Genomic DNA, 22,321 nt, shown 5'->3' with positions numbered 1-22,321 from the left:
TTTTTTTTTAGATAATTTGTATGAGGTTACTCTAGAAATATTTTTGAGGTTCTTATTTTTCATGTTTTGGGGTGGTAGGATTGCTTAGATGAGGGGTGTAGAATTTAAGGTCATAAAGCTTTAGACTGAAATTTCAGCTCAATCACATAATGTCCGTTAACTTCCTCCAGTCTGAATTGCTTACAAAAAACAACTGGGAGAACTTGGGAGAGAAACAGAATAAATATTTTTAAATCAATTACAGTGACATATTGCTATTTAATGAATAATGAAGGTTGATGGTTTTGCTTATTATTTATTTACCTTTTTATTTATTGTCATTTTACCACATATTAGTTAATACTACTATAAGAAGTAAAATTATTTGGAATTATCATGAATTTTTAACCTCTTCATTTAAGTAAGAATCTAAAAATACCATGATCTGAGGCCTCAGAGTGACAGTTCTTTCCTCACATTAAGCATTTTTATTCTCATTTATTTCATAAAAATCCCCAACATCTCCCTTTCATTATACATTTAGAATAAAAATGCTTCCCAAGAAATGAGACTTTATTGAACACATTGCTTCCTTTAAGCCTCGAGAGAGTGTCATTTTTCTGGCATTCCACTCAACTGTTTTCCAGATACCTACAGTTGTACCTGCGGCTCTTGTTCATGACAGTCGCCGTGGCCTTGTCCTCCCAAGTCCTTAGCACCAATTTTGGTTCCTTTCCAACTCAGCTCCCAGAGTGCAAGTGGGCACTTTCCATGGAGAGCCTCTAGGCATAGCTGTGGTGGGGTGGCACTTTCCACTGCTCTGGTTCCCTACATTGTGAGAGCTCCGTGCAGAGGATGCCTCTTTTCTTCTGTCTTTGACTTCTTCCTCTAAATGTTTTGATCTCAAATCATACCATTTGCTTCCTATATACCAGAGCCTACTGACAATTCTGTATTATCTCTGGGTACACTGACTCCTAAGGGCATGAGCTAATAACCCCTGGTCTATTACAGCTTTTTACTTGTAATGCTATTATGTAACAATATATGAGAAATCTCAGAAAGGACAGTTTTCAAGCTCATAATAGCAAACATACCTTATCGTTTCTTTAGTAATAAATATATAACATGACTGTAGGGTATTTATTGAATATTTAGAAGTTATTGATTTCTTTTAAAATTCCAGGATTCTTTATACCTGAAGAAAAATGACACCATATCTCTCTTTTATCTTCATTATCATTGTTCAGAATGTTCTTAAGGAATCTCTAACAGGATTCATAAGCAGAGTAAAATGTCCTCATCCTCCTTTCTGGGATCTGTGAATGTATTAGGCTATGTGCAAAGAGGAATTAAGGTCACAAGTGAAATTAATATTCATACCAATCTGTATCTAAAATACAGAGTTTTATTCCATGATCAAGATAAATCCACTGTAATCACAAGGGTCCTTAAAAATGAATGGATAATAAAAATGAATTAGAGGCAAATGCAACTGTGATAAAAAGGCACAGAGAAAAGCAAAGTTGCTGGTATTGAAGAGAGGCAAAGGAGGTTAAGGCACAAAAACGGAGTGACTGGTGGGCATTAAAAATGGGAAAGAAGTACCAACGCAATACAGCCTTGCCGATCTCTTGATCTTTAACCCCATAAACACTACGCTACAGTCCTGACCTACAGAAATTAGAGAGTATTTTTAGGTTTAAAAGGTTTGGTATAGGGCGGACAGATAACAGCAACTACCGGAGGCTCTCTGAAAAACTAGGCTCAGAAGCCAGATATGGTGCGGACTAAAGAGACATAAGCAGGTGGAGTTATGCTCTGCTGACTCAGGAACGAACTCGGCTGAGAGAAACCAACTTGGAATGCAGTCCTGGTGCTAAAACAGGAACAGAAAAGTCTCGCTGTTGAGGCTGGACCCTGCGCCATTGGAAGCCGCGATTTGGGTTTCCCGCTGCGCAGTGGCTGGCTGCCTCTACATCGGCTCGGCAAAGAGAGAGACGCGCGGAAACTCTGAGAACGGGACTCTGCGAACGGAGTCGAAAACAGGACGGGCAGGGAGGCATGTTCTGACTTGTGGCGAGGTGAGTGAGAGAAACTGACACTCCACCACAGTTTGACTCCAGCGGACTTTCTGGGCCCGAGCAGTCCTGCGGGAGCAGGGCGCGGTGGTGACTCCAGCCACACATTCCCCTCTCGGGCGGGATTGGTGAAAAGTGCCTGGCCTGCGTGACACTGCCGGCGGACCCCATAGGCTGGCCCAAACCAGATCCCAGAGCCTGACGGAGGCCGGGAGGGGCGGGCCCCCACGTAGGCTGCCTGGTGCGCAGTGGTGAGTGGGAACACCTAACCGGCACAATTCGATCAGGCTGTGGCTGACAGGGAGAGAAGCTGGGCCTCTCATATAAGCTTGCATATATAAGGAACAGAGAATATGGGAAGAGGCAGCAACAAGAAAGGCTCCTCGGCCCCCAACTCTGAGAAACAGGCAATAGCGGACACCACACCAATACACATAAAGCACCATATAGAGAGCCTCATAGACCAATTCAGGAATGAAGTTATCAACGACCTGAAGCTAGAAGTATGCAAAATAGTTAGAGAAATGCTAAGCCCCCCCCCAAGAAAAAACAGATGGTGGAATGGAAGAACAGAAAAAGAGGGGAGAATTGTTTGATGGAGAAAACAGGGAAAGCATAGAATACGTGAAGCAGGTTCAAAGGGACTACCAAGAAACTAAGAAGTCTATCGAAGACTGGCATAACAGCTTGAAAGAAACTAAGGACAGACTATCTGAACTGGAGGGCAGAATTGTAATATGGGAGAATGAAATGAAAAACTTCTTAAAAATAACAAAGAAACAAACAGCAATAATACAAAGACAAGAAGATGATAAGAGGATCCATAACTTAAGGATTAAGAACATAAAAGAAGAAGTAGGGACACAAACAAGTGAACTACAAAAGCTACTCACAGAAATAATCCAGGAGAATTTTCCTAATTTAGCAAAAGGTAAAGATACTCAGATGTATGAGGCATACAGGACCCCAGCTACCTACAACCCAAACAGAGCAACACCCAGGCATATAATAATAAAAATTCCAGAAATTCAATACAAGAACAGAATATTAAAAGCTGTCAGAGACAAGAAACAGACCACTTACAAGGGAGCACCCATCAGAATTACAGCAGATTTCTCTGCACAAACCATCAAATCACGAAGAGCATGGGGGGAAATAATTCAAGCTTTGAAAGATAATAATCTTCAGCCAAGATTGAGATATCCTGCACAACTGTCCCTGGAAATTGATGGAAAAACAAGGTGCTTCCAGGATAAAGAGGAACTGGGGGAATTTGCAACCACCAATTCAACTCTACAGAGAGTATTGCAGGATATTCTAAAAAAAGAAAAATACAAAGAATCCAGAAATAGTGGAGGCCACAACTAATGGAGCAGAGAACAAAGTGAAGAAGACAAACTGACAGCTACTGACAGAATAAGAGCTCAACAGAAATGAGGCAGAGAAGATTGGATGATAGGAACAGCTATTTTGGAGAAAATGACATCTTAATAGGTAATATTGATTTAGTATCATCTTGTTTTGAAGTCTCATCTAGCTTTTGTCCTTCTGTCTCCAATGGTCTAAATAGGTTGTATCTTACTGGATTTTATTATGTACGATAGTATAAGCAAAAACCTTTTAAAGACAAGGAGATTATACAGAAACCATTATTTATTTTCTGTTAGTCGATTCTAAATACTCTGTAATGCTGTCATTCTCTTAAATGGTTTTACATTGTTTTGATATACTTAATGCTACAGTATACGAAGTTGTACTCAAGGATTTCAAGGAAAGAGACAATATGGTAACTACTTTTAGGTCAGGATTATCTGGTGGTGAAACACTATTCTGCTTAAATGGTTATGTTTTGATCTGTGCTGTTTCGTTGTTATGCCCTCTTTTATCTCAATCTCCACTCCATTATTTACTTTTTTAATACTTTTTAAAAAATTTTTATCCTTTTAATTAAAGGAAAAAAAAATAACAGGATATATTATAGTAACCCACTTTGACTTTCCATTACCTCGATTTAAAGCCCTGTATTACTCTCACCATCTGGTTTTTAACTGATGTTCCTCTATTCTGTTTTGCTGGATAGTATCAGGTTCGAAAATTTAGGCATCAGCTGTGAAGATAATGAGATTCATTATAACGCCCATTCTCGTTGACTTTTATCTACTTTTGAAGACCTACAATGTCTCCAATGGTTTGGTTTTGTCGGTTTTGTTCTTTACTGTTTTGTTCAATTGTATTATAACTAATGGTATAGGCAATTCTATTAGAGATAGCGGGAGGCATTATGGTAACCACTGTTGATCACCTTGTATTATGTTTTCACATTATCTATTATGTCCACCCTTTTGACTTGACCGATTCTGTTCTGTTATGTCACATTTGGTTTTACTCTCTTCCAAAAAAGTAATAAGAACCGTGAGAGCAATGAAACCCAAAATGTGTAATAGTCATTGTACAAAAGAGAGGAAAAGAAAGTGCTCTAAACTATATAACTGCATGTATATTTAAGTGTATAAGATAGAATATGATATCACAGAGTTTTATTGGATCATTGTACAGAACTGTTTGCAGTATCATTGATGGAATGTCCACTTTACAAGCTTTAATTTTGTGACTTGAACAATTATTTCTAAGATGACAATATGTAATCCATTAACTAGTAATTTCCTACTGTTCATTTTTTTTTCTGCAAATCTGTATAACTTGTACCCTTTCTCTGCTTTTTTTTTTTCTTTTCTCCTTAAATAAAATTAAAAAAAAAAAAGGTTTGGTATAAGTTGTTGGAGTTAATGGAAATTTGTTACAGCAGTCAAATAAACTTATAATAACGTGTAGTTACTGTCTTCTCATGTAAGAAAAGATGAATGAGTTAATTTTATATGGTTGTTGAAAAGCAGGGTAAAATAGGGACAAAACTGGAGAAAGCACTATTAAAAGATGTTAAATTTCCACTTTGTACCTACAATCTTGGAAATCAATGAAGGCATTCTAATACTTAGGAATCCAAATGAAATTATAAGGATTGTTGGTAGATAGGAGAAGTCCCTGACCTTCTTCCTAGGAAATAAAAAAAAAAAAAAAAAGTTAAATAAAATAACCGTTCACGACAACTAGTCATGTTAAAAAACTATGATATCTTTTTAATGATCCCTTATGTACTGCACTTTTATGTAATTGCTTTGTAGTAATTTATTCAAGTAACCATTTTTAAGAGAAATAGAATACAAAGTGGTAACATTACCACAAGTGTTGAAGAAACTGATGCATCTGTTGAGAGTCCTGAATGTCTGCATCTTCATCTTTTATAAAGATTAAAAATTTCTTTACAAAGTTAAATGATTCTCAACAAAAAAGGGAATTTTTTTCGTTACCCATCTAACATATGGAGCACATTGACTGCCTTTTATCTAGTTCATACAGCACATGCCTGAAATGAAGAACTTTGGAATATTATTAATCTAAGCTCAGAGACGGCATTACCGATTTTCTAGGAAATATGGTTGATATACTGATTCTTGCAGTGGGATGAAGGTTGGAGAGTGGATGGAGAGAGGTAACAACAGGGTTTTCTTTATTCAAAGAATGACATAATTTTGGTCATTTTTGTGGTACTCAAAGATGACTCAGCCTATTTTGTGGGGAGAGACTTCTGATTGTCTTTTACGTTTTAGAGAACGTTGGATTGGATTCTGAAATTGCTAAAGCGAACACCATGGGCTTTGTTGGATGTCTGTCTTCAGTCCAGTACAACCACGTAGCACCGCTGAAGGCAGCCTTGCGTCATGCTGCCATCGCACCTGTGACTGTGCATGGGGCCTTGAAAGAATCCAGCTGTGGCTTCATGGTAGACTCAGATGTGAGTGCAGTGACCACTGTACATTCTTCATCAGGTATGGTACAGAATGGCCAATCTTACTTCCTGCATTAGGATATTTTTGATGTGTTCTAGAAATTCTCAGTTTACAGGGTCAGCCAGTATTACACAATTCCTTTCCCTCTATGCTTACATTTGACTACAAATTATGATTGGCTACTCATGGATGTTCTTAATATTCAGATTATAAGCAATAAGGTTTAAAAGTATGTTGTTTAAATTGAATACATATACATAATATATTCACATATGAATCTGTACAAAGTCACTGTTATGTAAGAGGCTATTCTGAGAATTACATCATTTAGAAATTACAGAGGGAACAGGATGGTTGCTGAAGTAATATTATAATTCATTTGATGGCCATCATTAATATTGTCCTGTACATACTCAGTGTATACAGGTATACCTCTGTAACATGTAATGATATAACAGTGAATTTAATCATTACGTCCATCACTTCACATAGTTCTCCGTGTGTGTGTGTGTGTGTGTGTGTGTGTGTGTGTGTGTGTGTGGTGAAGTCACCTGAGACTTAGGCTATTAGCCAATTTGAAGAAAAAACCCAGTGTAATTAATTGTAGTAACTGTGTTTATATTAGATTAGCAAAATATATGCATTTTATAACTGAGAGCTTATAAATTTTAACAAGCAACTGTCCATTTTTCCCATGTCTCATTTCCTGGCAATCACCACTGTGCTCTCTGCTTCTATGAATTTAGCTGTTTTTAAATTCCATATATAAATGAAGTCACATAGTTTTCCCCTTTCTTTCTGTGCCTTATTTACTTCTTTTGGTATAACGTCCTCTATTTTCATCTCTTTTGCTTCAAATGGTATAATCATCTTTTTAAGGCTGAATAATATTTCATTTTGTTTGTATATATGCACACCACAGGAACTATATACATATATATTTATTCATTTACAAATAGGTGGTTTCCACACTTTAAATATTATAAATAACATTACAGTTGAATATGGGAGCACAGATATCTTAGAGGCAACATGCAGCCTGAGTTCACCTTGTGCTGCATTACGAAAGAATACTAGTCAAAAAAACTGGATACTGGTATAAAAACAGGTATACAGACAATGCAACAGAATAGAAAGCACAGAAATGAGACAAGACATATATCTTCAACTAATATTTCACAAGTGATGTTGGCAAAATAAGATAACTGCAATAAAACAACTGAAATTCAATCACTGTCATCGTATAAAGAAGTTAACTTGAAATTGAGAGCGCAGTCTTACATGTCAGATACAAAACTGTAACATTTCTGGAAGAAAACATGCAGAAAAAAGTTCCTTCATCTTTTTTTGACAAGGATTTTTTGGATATGATGAAAATAAAAAATGTAGGCAAAAAAATAAAGAACGAGACTACATAGTTAAAAATTATTCTGCACAATATAGGAAATGATCAACAAAAAGAAACAGTAACCTATGAAGTGGAACAAAATATTTTCAAAATGCTGTGATGAGACATCAAAATTCAAAATATACAAGGAACTCAGACAGTAAACTAATAACCCGCTTAAAATAAGACAAAGTATCTGAGTAGACATTTTTGTAAAGAAGCAGTACGAATGAACAATAAGTATTGGAGAAAGGTGCACAGAATCATTAGTGATCAGCAGAAAGCAAATCAAAATAACCATTAGGATGACTGTAAAATGAAAATATGAGAAGTGCCTATGAAATGTTTATGTGTATAAAATATTCATAGATGGATATGGAGAAATGGTGCCTGAGTATTTAAATTAAGACATTTATGTGGGAGTAAGGAAAGTTAAAGGTAAACCATCAGTGCAAAGTCTCAAAAGCCACATTATAAAGATAGAGTACATTCTTGAAATCAATCAGTTACCACACAGGATTGCTTTCCAGAAAGTTTTCCTAAAGCATGTGTAGAAACACTGTGTGTGTGTGTGTGCCTTTGTGATCATGTTTCTGATGCACTTATCAGATCTGGAATGTTTTATGTGTAATTTTAATAAACACTAGAGAATCAGAATTAATGAACTGAATAAATATTTATTAATTTAATGACATCAAAATCTTCTAGAAATAGAGAAATCTTGGTTAAAATAAAGGCAACATCAGTTTATAATGTTAAAATACAGTAGAAGGAACCACTCTAAATTAGAGTAAGAAAAAGTCATGATCTGAATCCTGGTACAGAGCTGAAATTTGAATATTCATAAAGAAGCAGGAGGAATTCCAGAAAGGAGAGTTGGGACAGGGGTAGACAAGAATAGTGAGCTTTGAGAACACAGGTAATGCAGTAATTACTGTGGTTTCAACTCTGGTTTTCCATGCCTCTTGCTTCCTTCTCCCTTTGTTCCCCTCACCTTCCTTTCTTCCTTCTTGCCTTTCCTCTTTTCCCTTTTCTTTTCTTCCTTATCCCTGCCTTTGCATTTTCTACCTCCTTTCACTATACCTTTTTCTCTCTTCTGACTGCTTGTTTTCCACCTTGGAGTTTTCCTGGCCAGAGTGAAGTGAGGTAGAAAGAGCCTAAATAGGATGGTTAGACAGCCCCAAGTGTACATTGACTCTGCCATGAAGGAGCTATGGGACATTAATGTCTTCAAGCATGCTTTTTTTTCTGTTAAAATATACGGTTTTGTCATTCTCCGAGGCTTAAAAGATATATATTAATGATGGCAGCTATTTATTTTATGTGTAATATCTACCAGATGCTAGAATTGTACACATATTGTGTAAATTTATGTGTATGTGTGTGTATGTATCACTGTCCAGTTTCAATTCATGTGCAGTTTGTTACTTAAAAATAGATCTTGTGCAATGGCACTAGACCACCGAATGGTAGGGTGAAATTTTGACACAGAGTATTGTCTTTGAATCTGATGCTTTGTAGTTTCTTGCACTGTATAGAGTAAGATACATACAGTTTATTTGTATCACGAATGCTATTGGACATGTAGTACAACTTGTTTTCTCAGTGAGGATTGTTCCTGGAGGTGTTAATTCTCCAGCACATTTTTCCTTCACAATGGCCACAGAATCCTCTTGCAATTGAAGAAAACAGTCAAGTAGAGGTACCTCTGTGACTGTGGAAGGAGCCACTCTCTTGCACAGGAATTGCCCCCTAAAACTCAGGCACCTGGCTCAACTCTTTCTCCTACAGCTTATATATAAGTTAACAGGGTCTTGGAACTCCAGGTTGAGAGAAGTTTATTTGAGATGTTTTAACTTTTGTATGGGCTCTTCCCAAAACACCACTTCTCAACTCCTTGAGAATATGTGGTATATCCAACAGATATGTCATAAAATCTCTTCCAGCGCATTGTGGGAAGACTAAAATTTTGTGTCCTTACTCCTTTTAGATCCCTTTGGGAAGACAGATGAGCGGGAACCACTCACCAATGCAGTTCGAAGTGATTCTGCAGTCATTGGAGGTAAACTACTCTTTGTGGTTAGAGGCAGAAGGGACACATATAATGCTGGGCTTCAGAGAAAATTACCTGAAGCCTTCTCTAATGATGGCCTCCCAGTGCCCAGAAGCCCACATCATCTTCCAGGAGTGAGCCTTTCAGGAATAGTCATATGTGCTTTAGGATCAAAGACAGTGATCTCTTATGCCAGGATATCTGTGGCTTCATCCTGCCTCTGATTTACCAGACAGCTGAGCATAGAGTCAACAGCTGGAGCATTCACTTACAAACAAGCAGCCTGCATGCCATTCCTCTCATCCAGTTGTCACATTTCCTAACGCATACACAAAGAAGATCAATAAGCTATATATGAAGAAGAAGCCATATCAGGGCTGACAGATGGGGGAAGCCACAGTCCTGGCGGGCTTTCTCTACCAAGTGATTTGAATTAGATCTAATGAGCAGGGTGAAGCCCACAGGACTGTAGTTCCAAACACAGCAGCACATATGGCTCCAGATGAAGATCCTGGCTGTGCTGCTGTCAGCTCAGCTCCTGTCTCCCTCTCTCCCTCTTACATTTTTCCAACCCTGGCCTCAACCTTTCTATTCTGCCTTCAGATTGCTTGCTGACTACATTAGCTGGATTTTTCCATCTCTGTATTGCAGTAGATAAAGACTCCAAAACCTAGTTTAATGGAAGATGCCTGAAAGAGACTAAATTTATTTCCATCTGAGAACCATTACCCTAACAGGTGCCCTGTTCCTACCTCACAGAAGTGTGGGTGAACTGATCCATACCAGATGGGTTTCTGCTTTAAAAGTCAGCACTAGCCATGCATTTCACTTGTATTTAATGAGTCCTACTATGGGTCAGCCTCTCTGGTAAATGTGAGGACCCAGGCTGAAAGATATGAACACTGCCTTTATAGAACTCCTGGCTGGTTGGGGAAGGGATGAGCAAGCAGACAGCAGTAGAAGAAGGGAAGATTGTTGGGAAAGCACACATGGCAAGTGTACCCCAGGCACACCACTGCTGTCAGAACGTAAGCAAGGAAAACCATGGCCTTCCATGACCTTTCCCTAAGGAAGTCTGTGCGACATCTCTGCTGAATTTCTGCCTCAGGGAAGACAACTGAACTTGATTTTTGCTTGGCATCAGGAAATATTAGAAAGTATTTTGAACCAGTTTCTCTTCATGTAATTTTTTCCTTTGACAAGTGGAGAAAAGACTCTTGTGACTGATAACTTTTCACTATTCATTTACCTGCTTCCGTGAGTCTCCTTCTGTGTAAGAAAGTTACACTAACTCTCCTGGAAAATTCCTGGAGGCCTCTGTGCCTCCAGTTCTGAATAACGGTTGTGCTGAATGTGGGGGAAACACTTCCCTCGTTATTGTCTTAGAACTTCACATGGCTACCCACACTCACAGAACTATTAATTCAGGTGATTTTACCCTGCCTTTTTTCTAAAGTAGTTTGTAAATGTGATTTAGGAATACAGAAAAATATAAGAGATGTTAATTATTTTCCAAACTTGACAAAACAGTTGATGGAAGACATGCCATCAATGTACTTAAATCTCATCATCCATGGTTATATAAATGATAATGCAAATTGTTCAACAATGAGTTTCTGAAAGACATATTTTTATCAATACTGCACTACATAGAAGAGCAAAATAACAGAATCTATAATTACCAATGAAATGATCTTTGAGTGTCAAAAATATTTTAAAATGTTTTAGGGGTGAAAATCCTACATTTATGTAGAGACACAGTCTCCCTTTTTCACATTTTTACTGCCCTTTTGCAATTAGTGCTTTTTTTTGCCTCAAGACATTTCTTGGTAAAATTATGGATGAATCCTTATAGTCAGTGAAGATAACTCACAAAATAAATTCAGGAAAATCATATAGAAGTAAATGTGAGTGTAACAGACTTCGAGGAAGCTGTCATTTCAGTCCTATATGAGTTTGACAAGGACAAAATTATCCCAACTCTGCTCAAGTCCAGTAGGATGCAGAAGAGGGTAAGAATTGTTGGTAATCATTTCACAGTTAATGAATACTTTCTAGGATATCAAATATGTAACACAAAATAAGCTTACATAAAGAGTCTGCACTAGGATGAGAGGCATTAAAGTATTATATTCTTGGAAATTCTAAAAGACGTAGTTTCATGGCCAGTGAAAAACATGAAATAAAATAATCTTGGCATAGTGTTTTAAAGATCCTGAAAAACTTTACTAAGAGACTTTGCCAGACTAAGGACATAGCTCAGTGGAGAAATACTTCCTCAGCTTGTGTTAAGCCCAGGGTTCAATCTTCAGTACCCAAATGAAACAAAACAAACAGAAACAGAATCCCTTTGTTATAAATATATTTTTTTGTACCAGAGATCTAGCTCATGACTTTGTACTTACCAAACAAGCACTTGAGCCAATGAGCTAAATCCCTGGCCCTGTCCTTTGCTATTCTGAATGCATATTTGTAAGATGATTTTTAGACCACCCAGTAAAGCTCACTAATACAGAACAAGTTCAGCAGTCATAGACATGCAAGAAATTGAAAGTTGCACATCTGAAATTTCTGGGATGATGGTAACTGAAGTAAAGAAACAGTTTCATGAGGCTGTCAAAGAAATCAGGTTAGAAATAATATCTTACATAAAAGAAGAATTGACAAACAATAAAACGATTACTGAGTGTATCTAAAGAAGAAAAAAATTTAAAAAAGAAGCATAGAAAAATGAAGAAAACCTTGAATGAATGATATAAGGAAGACCTGGAATTCATGAAACAGATTCAAACAGATATCGAGGAAATTAAAAATGCTGAAAGCTGCTAAAACTGCTTGAAAGAAAGTGAAGATAGACTTTCAGACTTTGGAGACGGGATTGCAACTAGAAATCACAAAACGAAAGATCTCTTAAAAATAACAAGAAACTAGGTAACAACTCAATGGCTGCAAGATGACACAAAAAATTAATTAAGACTTACAAGTGTCAGCAAGCAATCATCAACACAAGTTACATATAAAGACTTTTTATAGAAGTATTAGCAAAGAACTTCCCAAGCTTATGAAAAGGAAATAATGTATAGATAAGTGAGGCATATAGAATTCCAACTAGCCATAACCAAAATAAATCTACACCCAGATGTATGATAATCAAGCACAAAAACAAAATATTAAAAATTGTTAGAGAAAAGAAATAGATCACCTACAAAGGAAAACCCATCAGAATTACAGTACAATACTACTCAATATAAACTATCAAGTCAAGAAGTGATTAAAGTATTTCAAATCCTGTAAGAAAACAACTTCCAACCCAGATCGATATACCCTACAAAACTATCTTTCAAAAATTAGTGGAAAAATAAGATACTTCCATAACAAAGAACTGAAGGAATTCATGGCCACCAAACTAACCTTACAAAGAATACTGAAGGATATTCTAGAGAGAGATAAAGATGATCAAAATTCCAGGAACAGCAGCAGAGGGGGGATCACTGAATAAGGCAAGCAATTGAATGGAGGGGAAGCAATTGAATGGAGCCTGCAGGAAGACAGGATGGCAGAGACAAACTAGTGCATATTTGTTATAACCATTAATGTAGATGACCTCAGTTCACCAGTAGAAAGAAACACAGGCAGAGCAGACCAAGAAAATGTTCCATCAATATCCAGTATACAAGGAACATTTAAATTAAAAGGACATTCATAGACTGAAAGTCAAAGGACAAATAACAATGCTCCATGTGACAGGGAACCAGAAAAAAAGCAGTTGTAGCCTACCCATCAACCACAAAACGGATAAGGAAGTCATGGCCCTTTTGTACAATGGATAGCTACTCATCTATAAAGTAGGATAATGCTGAGGCTCTTGTAGGTAAATGGATGCAACTTGAGATCATGTTCATGGGTAAAATGGTTTGTACTCACATGGGTACATCATGTTACCTCCCTAATATAAAAAACGGACAGAGTTAGTGGGATCCACAAAGTACAACAGATATTAAGAAAGTGAAAGGGGAGGAAATTTCTGAAAAGGGAGGATGTTAGTTTCTTACTATCTAGTTTTTTTTCATTTTTGTTAAATTTTATACTGTTTTGTTTGATTTTGTTGTATCTGATGGCACGGGCAGCTATTTTGAAGATAACAAGATATATTATATAGCCATTATTTCCTGTTATCTTGTATTGAAGTCCTGTATTGCTTTCATTGTTTTATTTTGATTGATTTTACTCCATCTTGATTTGGTTTATTATGTCTGATGGTATGGACAGCTGTTACAAAGATGACAAAGGCATGATTGTCACTGTTGATTCCCTACCATCTCGCTTTGAAGTTCTGTATCACTTTCATTATTTTTTGATTGTCTTATTGTTTTATTTTGCTTGGTTTTATTTCTTTAAAATTAAAAAAAAAAAGACACTACTAAGGTTTAACCTGGCTTTTGATACCACTGGTCTGAAAGAAGAAGTTTTAAATTTTATAATAATTGAAGACTGAATTCATTTTAGCAGTCTTCATTTACAGGTGGGTGGCAGAATTTGTTTTGTTTTGACAGACTTATTTGTCTGCCCTGCATCTTCCCCCCCAGGCAATAACTTATGGCCATTACTTCTCTCCCTCCTCCTTCCTACAGGAGTGATAGCGGTGGTGATCTTTGTTACCTTCTGCACCATCGGCATCATGATCCGCTTCCTATACCAGCATAAGCAATCCCACCGAACCAACCAGATGAAGGAGAAGGAGTACCCTGAGAACTTGGACAGTTCCTTTAGAAATGATATTGACTTGCAAAACACAGTGAGTGAGTGCAAAAGGGAATATTTCATCTGAGAAACTGCAGGGTCACCCAAGAAACATTTTGTAGTCGTGAACTTTTTCTGCTTCCCTTCCTGTACTTTAAGTTTGGTTATTCTCTTTATCTGAATCGCTTGTCATTTGCATCCACCACAGCATCGATCCACTTGACTCAGCTCAGGAGACCAGGCGGCTATGGCTACTCCGTACTCTCTGACACATGCACCGTGGTGACAATGACCTTTCAAGGCACAGGTTTTACGGTTCTACACAAGGAAGAGACATGTGTATGCACATAAGCATATCCAGTTTCTCAAACTCACTCTGGTTTTCACTCACTCTGTCTCGTGGTCTTACTTTGAACTTGAGCTTTGTGACATAGGCATCTAACAGTCCCACTTACCAAGTCTGTTTGAACCAGGGAACCCAGGGCAGAGAGATATCTCCCCATCAGTCCTGGCTTGCTTCACTGCTATTTTATGAATCACCGGAGAGGTGTGTTTATTTTGGTTTCATTTCCTTATCAAAAACAGCCCATTCAATTTTTTTTTCTGACTTTTATTTTATATAGGCTTGCAATATTAGTGACCAGTTACCCTGCTCCTTTATTACTACCGTTTCCTGGGGCCTACACTGTAGACCAGCACACAATAGCATCAGCCTAGAGGCAGCATTGAATAGTAGCTTGAAAATACGGGGTACAGAAAGCTGCTAGGAAGTAGATGTTTCCTAACTTCAAAATAGCCTTCCTTTGATATTCTAAGACATATTTGCTTGGTTAGTCTTGGAATTACTATACTGAGATAACACAAGTCTAGACATACACTTGTAAGTTGCTGCAGGATAAATACTTTTAAATAAAATCTAAAATAGTATCTGGCTCCATGAAAAGGCTTAAATCCTGTGAACTCAGCTTATAAAAAATGGAAAAAAAAAAAAAAACCAACAACAACAAAAACAGCTTCATGAAAGAAGAGAAATACCAACCAGAGTTCTTCCGTTCTATCTACTCATGAGAGATCTGGTGAAGAAAGTGAATACAGATTTGCACTTTGACATTTAGAACAGAGAGGATAAATCGACTTTTGTCTACTGAGCTGTTATCTAAGATGTAAAGGAAGCTCTGTTATATGTGGTATTGTGGCCGCCTCCAGTTGACCCACTGCTAGATTTCAGAGAAGCCCTGAGATTCTAGAACACATCACATTTTGGTATCTGTTACATGGTGTGTGTGTAAGAGTAGCTATTTTTACGCACACTTTTCATTAGACTTATTTTCCCAAATGAGGTGATATCAAAGCTTAGGCTGTTTTCTCCTTTTGATAACAAAAGTGTGGGGTTCATTGCTTCAAAATGACTTCTTGTGCCTATCTGTGGGTGACAGCAGGCACTCTGGTGATTTTGCTATATAATAAGCCTACCTTTGCCTCTTGCCACTTTGGGAAAAAAAACAAAAACAAAAACAAAAACAGATCAGGAGAAAGCAATATAAATGTTCCAAGATGCTAGAAATGCAGTGGAAGGATCTGCAGGTGAGGAAAGTACTCAGTGATACTCTTTACAGAGAAGATTTGATTTGCTAGAGAATTGCCACATAACTGTTAGCTGGCCTTGCCAGTTGATCGCCTCTGTCCACCTTTGCTGCTAGCATTGCTCTTGTCTCTGACTCACGCCCGCTTCCACCATAAGGGGGCTCACAGGGAGAAACTAACTTCGTTCCAGAGCTTTCAATTTCAGAGCTTGTTTGACCTAAGGATGAAGGCGTTTATTGTATTCCTTAATTCTAAAATTTCTAAATACACATTTTTCCTTAAACTTTGCTGTGGATTCTTAATATTTCCATCTTTTAGGATATAATTATGCTTTTCTAGTAAATTTATTTTCCACTGACTCTAACCAAAATCTGTTTTTAAAATTTTTCTAGCTTTACTAAGAGATGAATGATTATAAAACAATGAAAACTCTTTACACCTGGCATCCACCTGCCCTTTCCTGCCCTTTCCCACTTTTCACTTTTAAGTTTTCTATTTCTATAAAAAGGCTATGATATGTCAGCATTTTGCTTGGCTACATATTCCTTTGTCACATGAAGTAAAAGTCACCACGAAAGGAAGTGTGTTTAGCATGAAGCATCTCCATCAATGAAATGTAACAGAAAAGGAAGGTATGAGTCATAAAATTGGGACACTTCCTTATTCAAGTCTCTGAGAAGCCATGGCTATATTTTGCTGACATGGTGTTTATGGAAGAAAGGTTGGACTAGTAAAACCTTCACAGAGAATTTGCTGTCTCATCTATTATAGATTCCTGGAGAAATTCCTGTAGGGAGGAGAATTTGGGCAAGCCACATGCTCCCAGATCTGCAACATGGAATGCACGGGCGTCCGCTTGCTTACATAGACCGCACATACAAGCTCACTATGCCCAACACCAAAAGCAGGGTGAGTGGCAAGCAGTGCAGTCTTCCCTTCTGTCCCTCCCCATTATAATTAGTCTCAGGGCTAAATCTGAATGATTTGTACAGGTTTAGATTATGTCAAAACCCCAGAAAGTACTATCACTTTTAAGAGATATATTTGAAAAGCAAACAAGCTTCTCCCTCCAAGCAAAACACTCTGAAATGGGAAATAAGTGCTAATTTTACCTGTCTTTCCTCAGCAGTAGCCAGATCTATTTAGTTGTATGTAATTTGATTGTGTGTTTCCATGTTCAAGAAATTGTAATCTAAAACTGGACCTTGAGATCATTTGAATTCTTTAACAACCTTTATTTCACTGTGATATTCAAGTTTCCTTACTGCATGTTCCCTGATCATGTAGACCATAATCTCCTCCTTTTTGACACTCAGGCTCCGGTAATTGCTACTTAGAAAAGAATTATGGAATATGATCATTTTACAGTAAAACCAAAAATACCTGTACAATTTCACACTTTAAGGAAGCTATTTCATTGATATTATTTCCACCAAACAAACCAATTTATACAAATGAGAGAGTATTTGTTTACTCTAAAATATATTTAATACCAACTATGTCGTTCATTATGTTTATAGACTAGCTTGCCATGATTTCTATGAGAATTCATCTAAAGAAATAGACATCTGTCATTTCTGTAGATATATTTTTATGAATAGTTTACCCTCTTCAGTTTGCTCTTAACTACATATTGAACATTGACTTTAAGATTCCTGAGGCTAGTATCTTAAAATGATTTTTTTTTCTTTAGTAACAACAGAGGTGGTATTAACCTGACTTTTGCCTTTTATCACAATCATGCCCACCATAGTGAACATAATGAATAGACTGTTCAGTTCCTTCTGTGTTCTTTCATCAAATATATACTGATTGCCCACCATTTCAACAGTTGTGATCGGCACTGAGTATACAAATAGAAACTACACCTTCATCTTACCCTTGAGAAATTTAAAGTCTAACAAGGGTTGTTCATATTGCTGTAATAGTAGTGTATATGAAACACTATGCAACACGGAGCCAACATCCTCCAAAATATTTTGTACATTGCTTGCTGGAACTTCAGGAAACAAACAGATTTTTAGACAGTACATATAACTTTGTATTTAATTAATTACTTCCACCTATAGTGAACTACTTTGTTTCTTATCTTCAAAATGTATCCATCTATGAATATAGATTTCTATGAAAGGAAGTGAGCTGTTGGTTGGGACAGCAAGAATAAATGGCCTTTCCTATGACATACTTTGAAGGATGCTGAATTCTATAATTTCCTGTTTCAGTGTGAGGTAGTGAATTTTAAATGACTTCCTTCTTCTGTATCTGGCCTAAGTGAAGACTGGGGATCCTCTCCAAGATACACAGCATCAGATTCTACTTCCTTATCCCTCCTGTCCTTTTTCAGTTCTTTCTTTGAGCCATTCATGTAATTATGTGCCATTGCCTCTCTCCATGATCCTGCAGGAGGCTGGCATAATCCAGCACTTCCTACAATGTTCCTTAGACCTGATGATTTATTTTGGGGGAAATCTTTGAGAACAAGATGAGTCTATCCTTGAGAAAATAACTGACTAAAAATGTGTCCATCGAAGTGGCATCTTTCTATGCCTGTTGTGAACGTCTAAATATTGAAGGTCATGTGCACCCTCTTTCTACACCACATTATTTCAGCTAAAGCAGTCACACTGAGAAGGCACAGGCTATCTTCTCCAGGATACACAGGGATACAGAAATCAGGCCCTATGAGTTCTTTGTTAGACAAAATTGGACACTACGTCCCCCATCTTCCCTCGTTTCTTTTGAATTTACCAGTGGTATGATTAATCGAGCATTTGTTGCAACACCAGATTTCCAGAAGGCTTTTGAGGTACCTTCTATTACTCATTCTTCCTTAAGCTAAAGGTTTGGCTGAACTTAATCCTCACTTGTCCTGCAGGTCAGGTGTAGACTAAATAAATCAACTAGATCGTTGCTCCTGCAAATGGCAAAGGAAGTTAAGGGAAGGTAGTACAGGAAATTTCAAAAATTTTGTCATAGCTGGAGGATAACGGAGTGAGATTTCACATTTCTCGTGCAGTTTGAAATATTTTTCTTTAAAAGCATGTAGTGTAAGTGAATTACTTCCATACTATGTTCTTGGATTGTTTCTTACCATAAACTATCCACTCATCCACTATTATGTGTTAAACCATTGAGTTTGAAGATTTTAGTTGTTTCTAGTTTTCATGTCTGGGTTCACAAATGCCAAATAGAGGGGGAAAATAACACACCTTGAGGGGGAAAATAGCACACGTACACACACGCACACGCGCACACACACACATACACACACATTGTAAAAATAAGGTTGTTAATCCAAGCATTTTATGGGATTTTTCATACATAACTGTTTAGTAGGAGAGAAACATTCCCATTTTGTTTTGGTTTGACAGTCATTTGAATTCTTCCTGTAAGGTTTTAATAATTATTTGTTTTGGTATTTTTGAGTGAATTTTTTCCTTTTATTTTGTAGTAAGTTATTCTGAGGAAGCACAGAAAAGTGCATTTGCCAGTGAAATGTTGTACTTTGTAGGCTAACTGTCTTGTCTTTTGCAATGTTTAGAGTTTACAGTGACTGAGCAGATAGGAATGAGGGTTAAGCTGGAATTGCATATTTGGACCAGATCTGCTAGCAGCATGTCCAGGAGGTAGAGGAGGCAGTCAGTGACCATCAGAGGTGAGGGTCAGTGCTCCCCATATAAATTAATGGCCATTTCTCTTCTCATTTTTCTGGCTCCTAACTCAGAGTCTCTTTTGGATTTGGATCATTGTCTTACACATGAGGGAAGAAGCAGTGTCAGGGGCTTTACTTGTGGAATTCTCCACTCACTTTGGACAACATTTTTGACTCTTCTAAACCCTATCACAATGATGTTTTTTTTTTCAGGATTTTTATTTCACTAGAATTTATCCAGGGTGCTTCAGGATTATCACCACTATGTATCACCACATGTTTTAACTGCCGAAGTGAAGCACCTACATAGAGGTGTAAGGAAAATAAACTATCAAAACCCCCTTAAGTCTACAGTCCTAATGAGAGTCCCCCATGAGTAGAAGCCTTATGATCCTAGAGTCAATCTAATAATCTTTCTGTCTCCTTCCCTGGTCCCGCCATCCATGGACATGTCTCAGTGATAAGGATGTAACACTCTTCAAACTTCACTTTGCATATTCTGGCCTACTAACATGTTACCTTATCCAGAAGCTAGATATTTTCCTCAGTTAGTTCTAGTGACACAGGAAAATTCTTTCCAACAGAACATGATTAAACTTGGTGAACAGCCCTATGTCACTGACCAAAGTTTACACTCACTGTATTAGTGCTTATAATCTTCTCTTACATTCATTAGTATCATGGTGTGCTGGTCCCAGCAGTAGCCACACAGCATGCTATAAAGCTCTGGACATGCAGATGGAGCACTGCATTGCCCTAAGGCCTCTGCAAAAGGCATTTGACAGGTAGTAACCTTCTGTACAGCTTTGCAGGATATAGTTGGACATATGACTAAACATACTTTTGCATTACAGTTCATTCTTATTCCAAGGGTTTTACATGAACTATTAACACAGTCTGTTCTCTTTGAGTGGCAGCATTGAAGTGCAACCTTGTCCTGCCTTAAATATTCTTGCAAAAATTATCAGACCTTGCTGAAAGTAGCATCTTCATATTGTGAGAGAGACTTTTTTTTTGGTGAGGACCAAGATCAAGAATTTTCTTCTTATCAACTTTGCAAAGTGACAGGCAATCTGACATCCTGTGACTTGAGCATACCCTTCCTCTGGTCTGCAAGTCTTGGACTAGAAATCGGACACTTATGCATGGATGCATAAGGTCACATTCCAATACAATCTGGCTTATAAAGACAGGAAACAATCCAAACTTAGCTCAAGGAATGTCATTTCGCAGTCCCCAAGATAGAACATTATAGTGTTTGTTTCAAATGAGAAATTAGTCTCCTTCTGGTACATTTGGGTCTTTCATTTCCTGAGGAATGAAAGAGCAAAGAAAAAAAATTAGTTCTGCATAAATAATCAACATGTGCTGCCCCTAAATATATATATTAGAATATTTGTTATGGCAAAAGCACAAAACAGAAAAACAGGTCCTCTCTTGTGTGGATCTGCTGGAGTCTCCCTTTGGATCCCCTGATTTTTGTTCCTGTAACAAAAACCCAAGTGATGTTGCCCCATTCTGAGTCAGTTTTGTAGGTCACATAACATGTCTTAACACACTGTATGGGAAAAATTAAAGCTAGCCTTAGATTTCTTTGTTTTCTATGGTTATTGTTGTACAGAAGAAAGACTTAAACTGTAAATAATGTATATTTAATAAAAAAAGACTTTTGTATGATTTTGTCTGGAAGACAAATGTGTCTGGCTGTGTTTTTCTTGGATTAATGAAACAGTCGAACAATTAATCCCTGAGCTCCATTTTTTCCTTAGTTCATTAACTTTCAGGCAACATGACCTGTGGGTTTATGGGAGAAACTCTTACTCCCTGGGTTTATTGATTTCGGTATAGCTGAAATGCTGTCCTGGGTCCTCTCATCACTCAGCTGAGTTACACTAGACTACACTTCTGGCATAGAAGCATACAAGAGTAAGCTCTTCGATGTGGAGAAAAGTCAAGAGCAGGGATTTTGAGTTGGTTGCCTTCCACAGGAAGTCTGAGTCCTCTACCAAGCCATAATCGGTGACCTCAGCAGATGCATTTTTAAATCTCCCTTTGCTCGTGCCTTCTTCCCATGGGGAATCATGATCCTCACTGACTCTGTGTGTGTGAAAATCCAAACATAGACTGCTACGTAGAAGAACCTACTTCATGTGGTGCTTGTTAAGAATTTTATCTGTGGACACTTGGTGAACATACAGACATTAAAAAATACTAGGGATTTTGAACAGAGAAGTTAACTATCAGATGTACTGACTTAAAAATCACCTAATAGATAAATAGAGAATGGAACATTAGGGAACAAGAAGGGAGGAAAAAAAGTATTTAGAGCCATTTCAGAGACTTGGGAAGGTAACATTGACTTAGACCAGGGCTACAGCATTGGTAGAGATTAGAAGAGTAACGGAGTTCAGATATAATAAAATATACCAGATAATGAATTGGAAAGTGTATATGAGGAAAGAATTGGGAAGATTGGACTTTTGTTTTATACAGTGAAGATATGGTAGCAGAATGTTGATTTTCTTTTGGGAAATGGCGGCTAAAATGTGAGAAAGATAGGGGTGGGGACTGAGATTCTGAGATTTTGTCAAATTCCACATAAGCTTTAGGTGTAAATGACAGACAGGTGGCAGGTCAGGAGCCACTTGGTCTGGGGAACACTCGGGAAACACATGCATGTATATATGAATATCAATGTGTGGGCATAGAAATTTGTTTGGATGGAGATTATCTCAGGCCTGATAGAAATTACTAAATAGAAAGTAGAGCTGGGAGCACTAGATTGACTGAAGAGTAAAAGCCAGACAAAGAGACTTAGAAGTGTTCATTGAGAAATGGAATCAATTATGAAATTTGGAAACCAGAAACTAAAATGTTTCACCAGGAGAAAGTACAGAGTCATTAAATGCTGAGAGATGAGACAGGGATGGATAAATGTCATTAGCTTTGGCAAAGTTCAGACACTTATTACCCTCTTTAGAGTTGCTAAATGAGAAT

At 37.4% G+C, this 22,321-nt stretch overlaps 1 protein-coding gene across 2 annotated transcripts in view; it reads left to right on the top strand.

Moving 5' to 3' along the window:
* Cntnap5 (contactin associated protein family member 5) overlaps positions 1-21,001 on the top strand; it is a 779,115-nt gene extending 758,114 nt beyond the window's left edge. For both annotated transcript variants that reach the window (XM_063258867.1, XM_063258866.1), the window contains 3 exons: positions 5,729-5,947; positions 9,286-9,357; positions 13,980-21,001. In XM_063258867.1, the coding sequence (XP_063114937.1) occupies positions 5,729-5,947; positions 9,286-9,357; positions 13,980-14,176 (488 nt within the window). In that variant the 3' untranslated portion in view covers positions 14,177-21,001. The remainder of the gene's footprint in view (positions 1-5,728; positions 5,948-9,285; positions 9,358-13,979) is intronic.
* Positions 21,002-22,321: the final 1,320 nt, after the last annotated feature.

The sequence above is a fragment of the Cavia porcellus genome, unplaced genomic scaffold (assembly GCF_034190915.1).
Source record: "Cavia porcellus strain 051 isolate PalLab524CR breed Dunkin Hartley unplaced genomic scaffold, mCavPor4.1 scaffold_12, whole genome shotgun sequence".
Lineage (NCBI taxonomy): Eukaryota > Metazoa > Chordata > Mammalia > Rodentia > Caviidae > Cavia > Cavia porcellus.
Note: the sequence above shows the minus strand (reverse complement) of the source record. Positions and strands in the feature narration are given on the sequence as shown.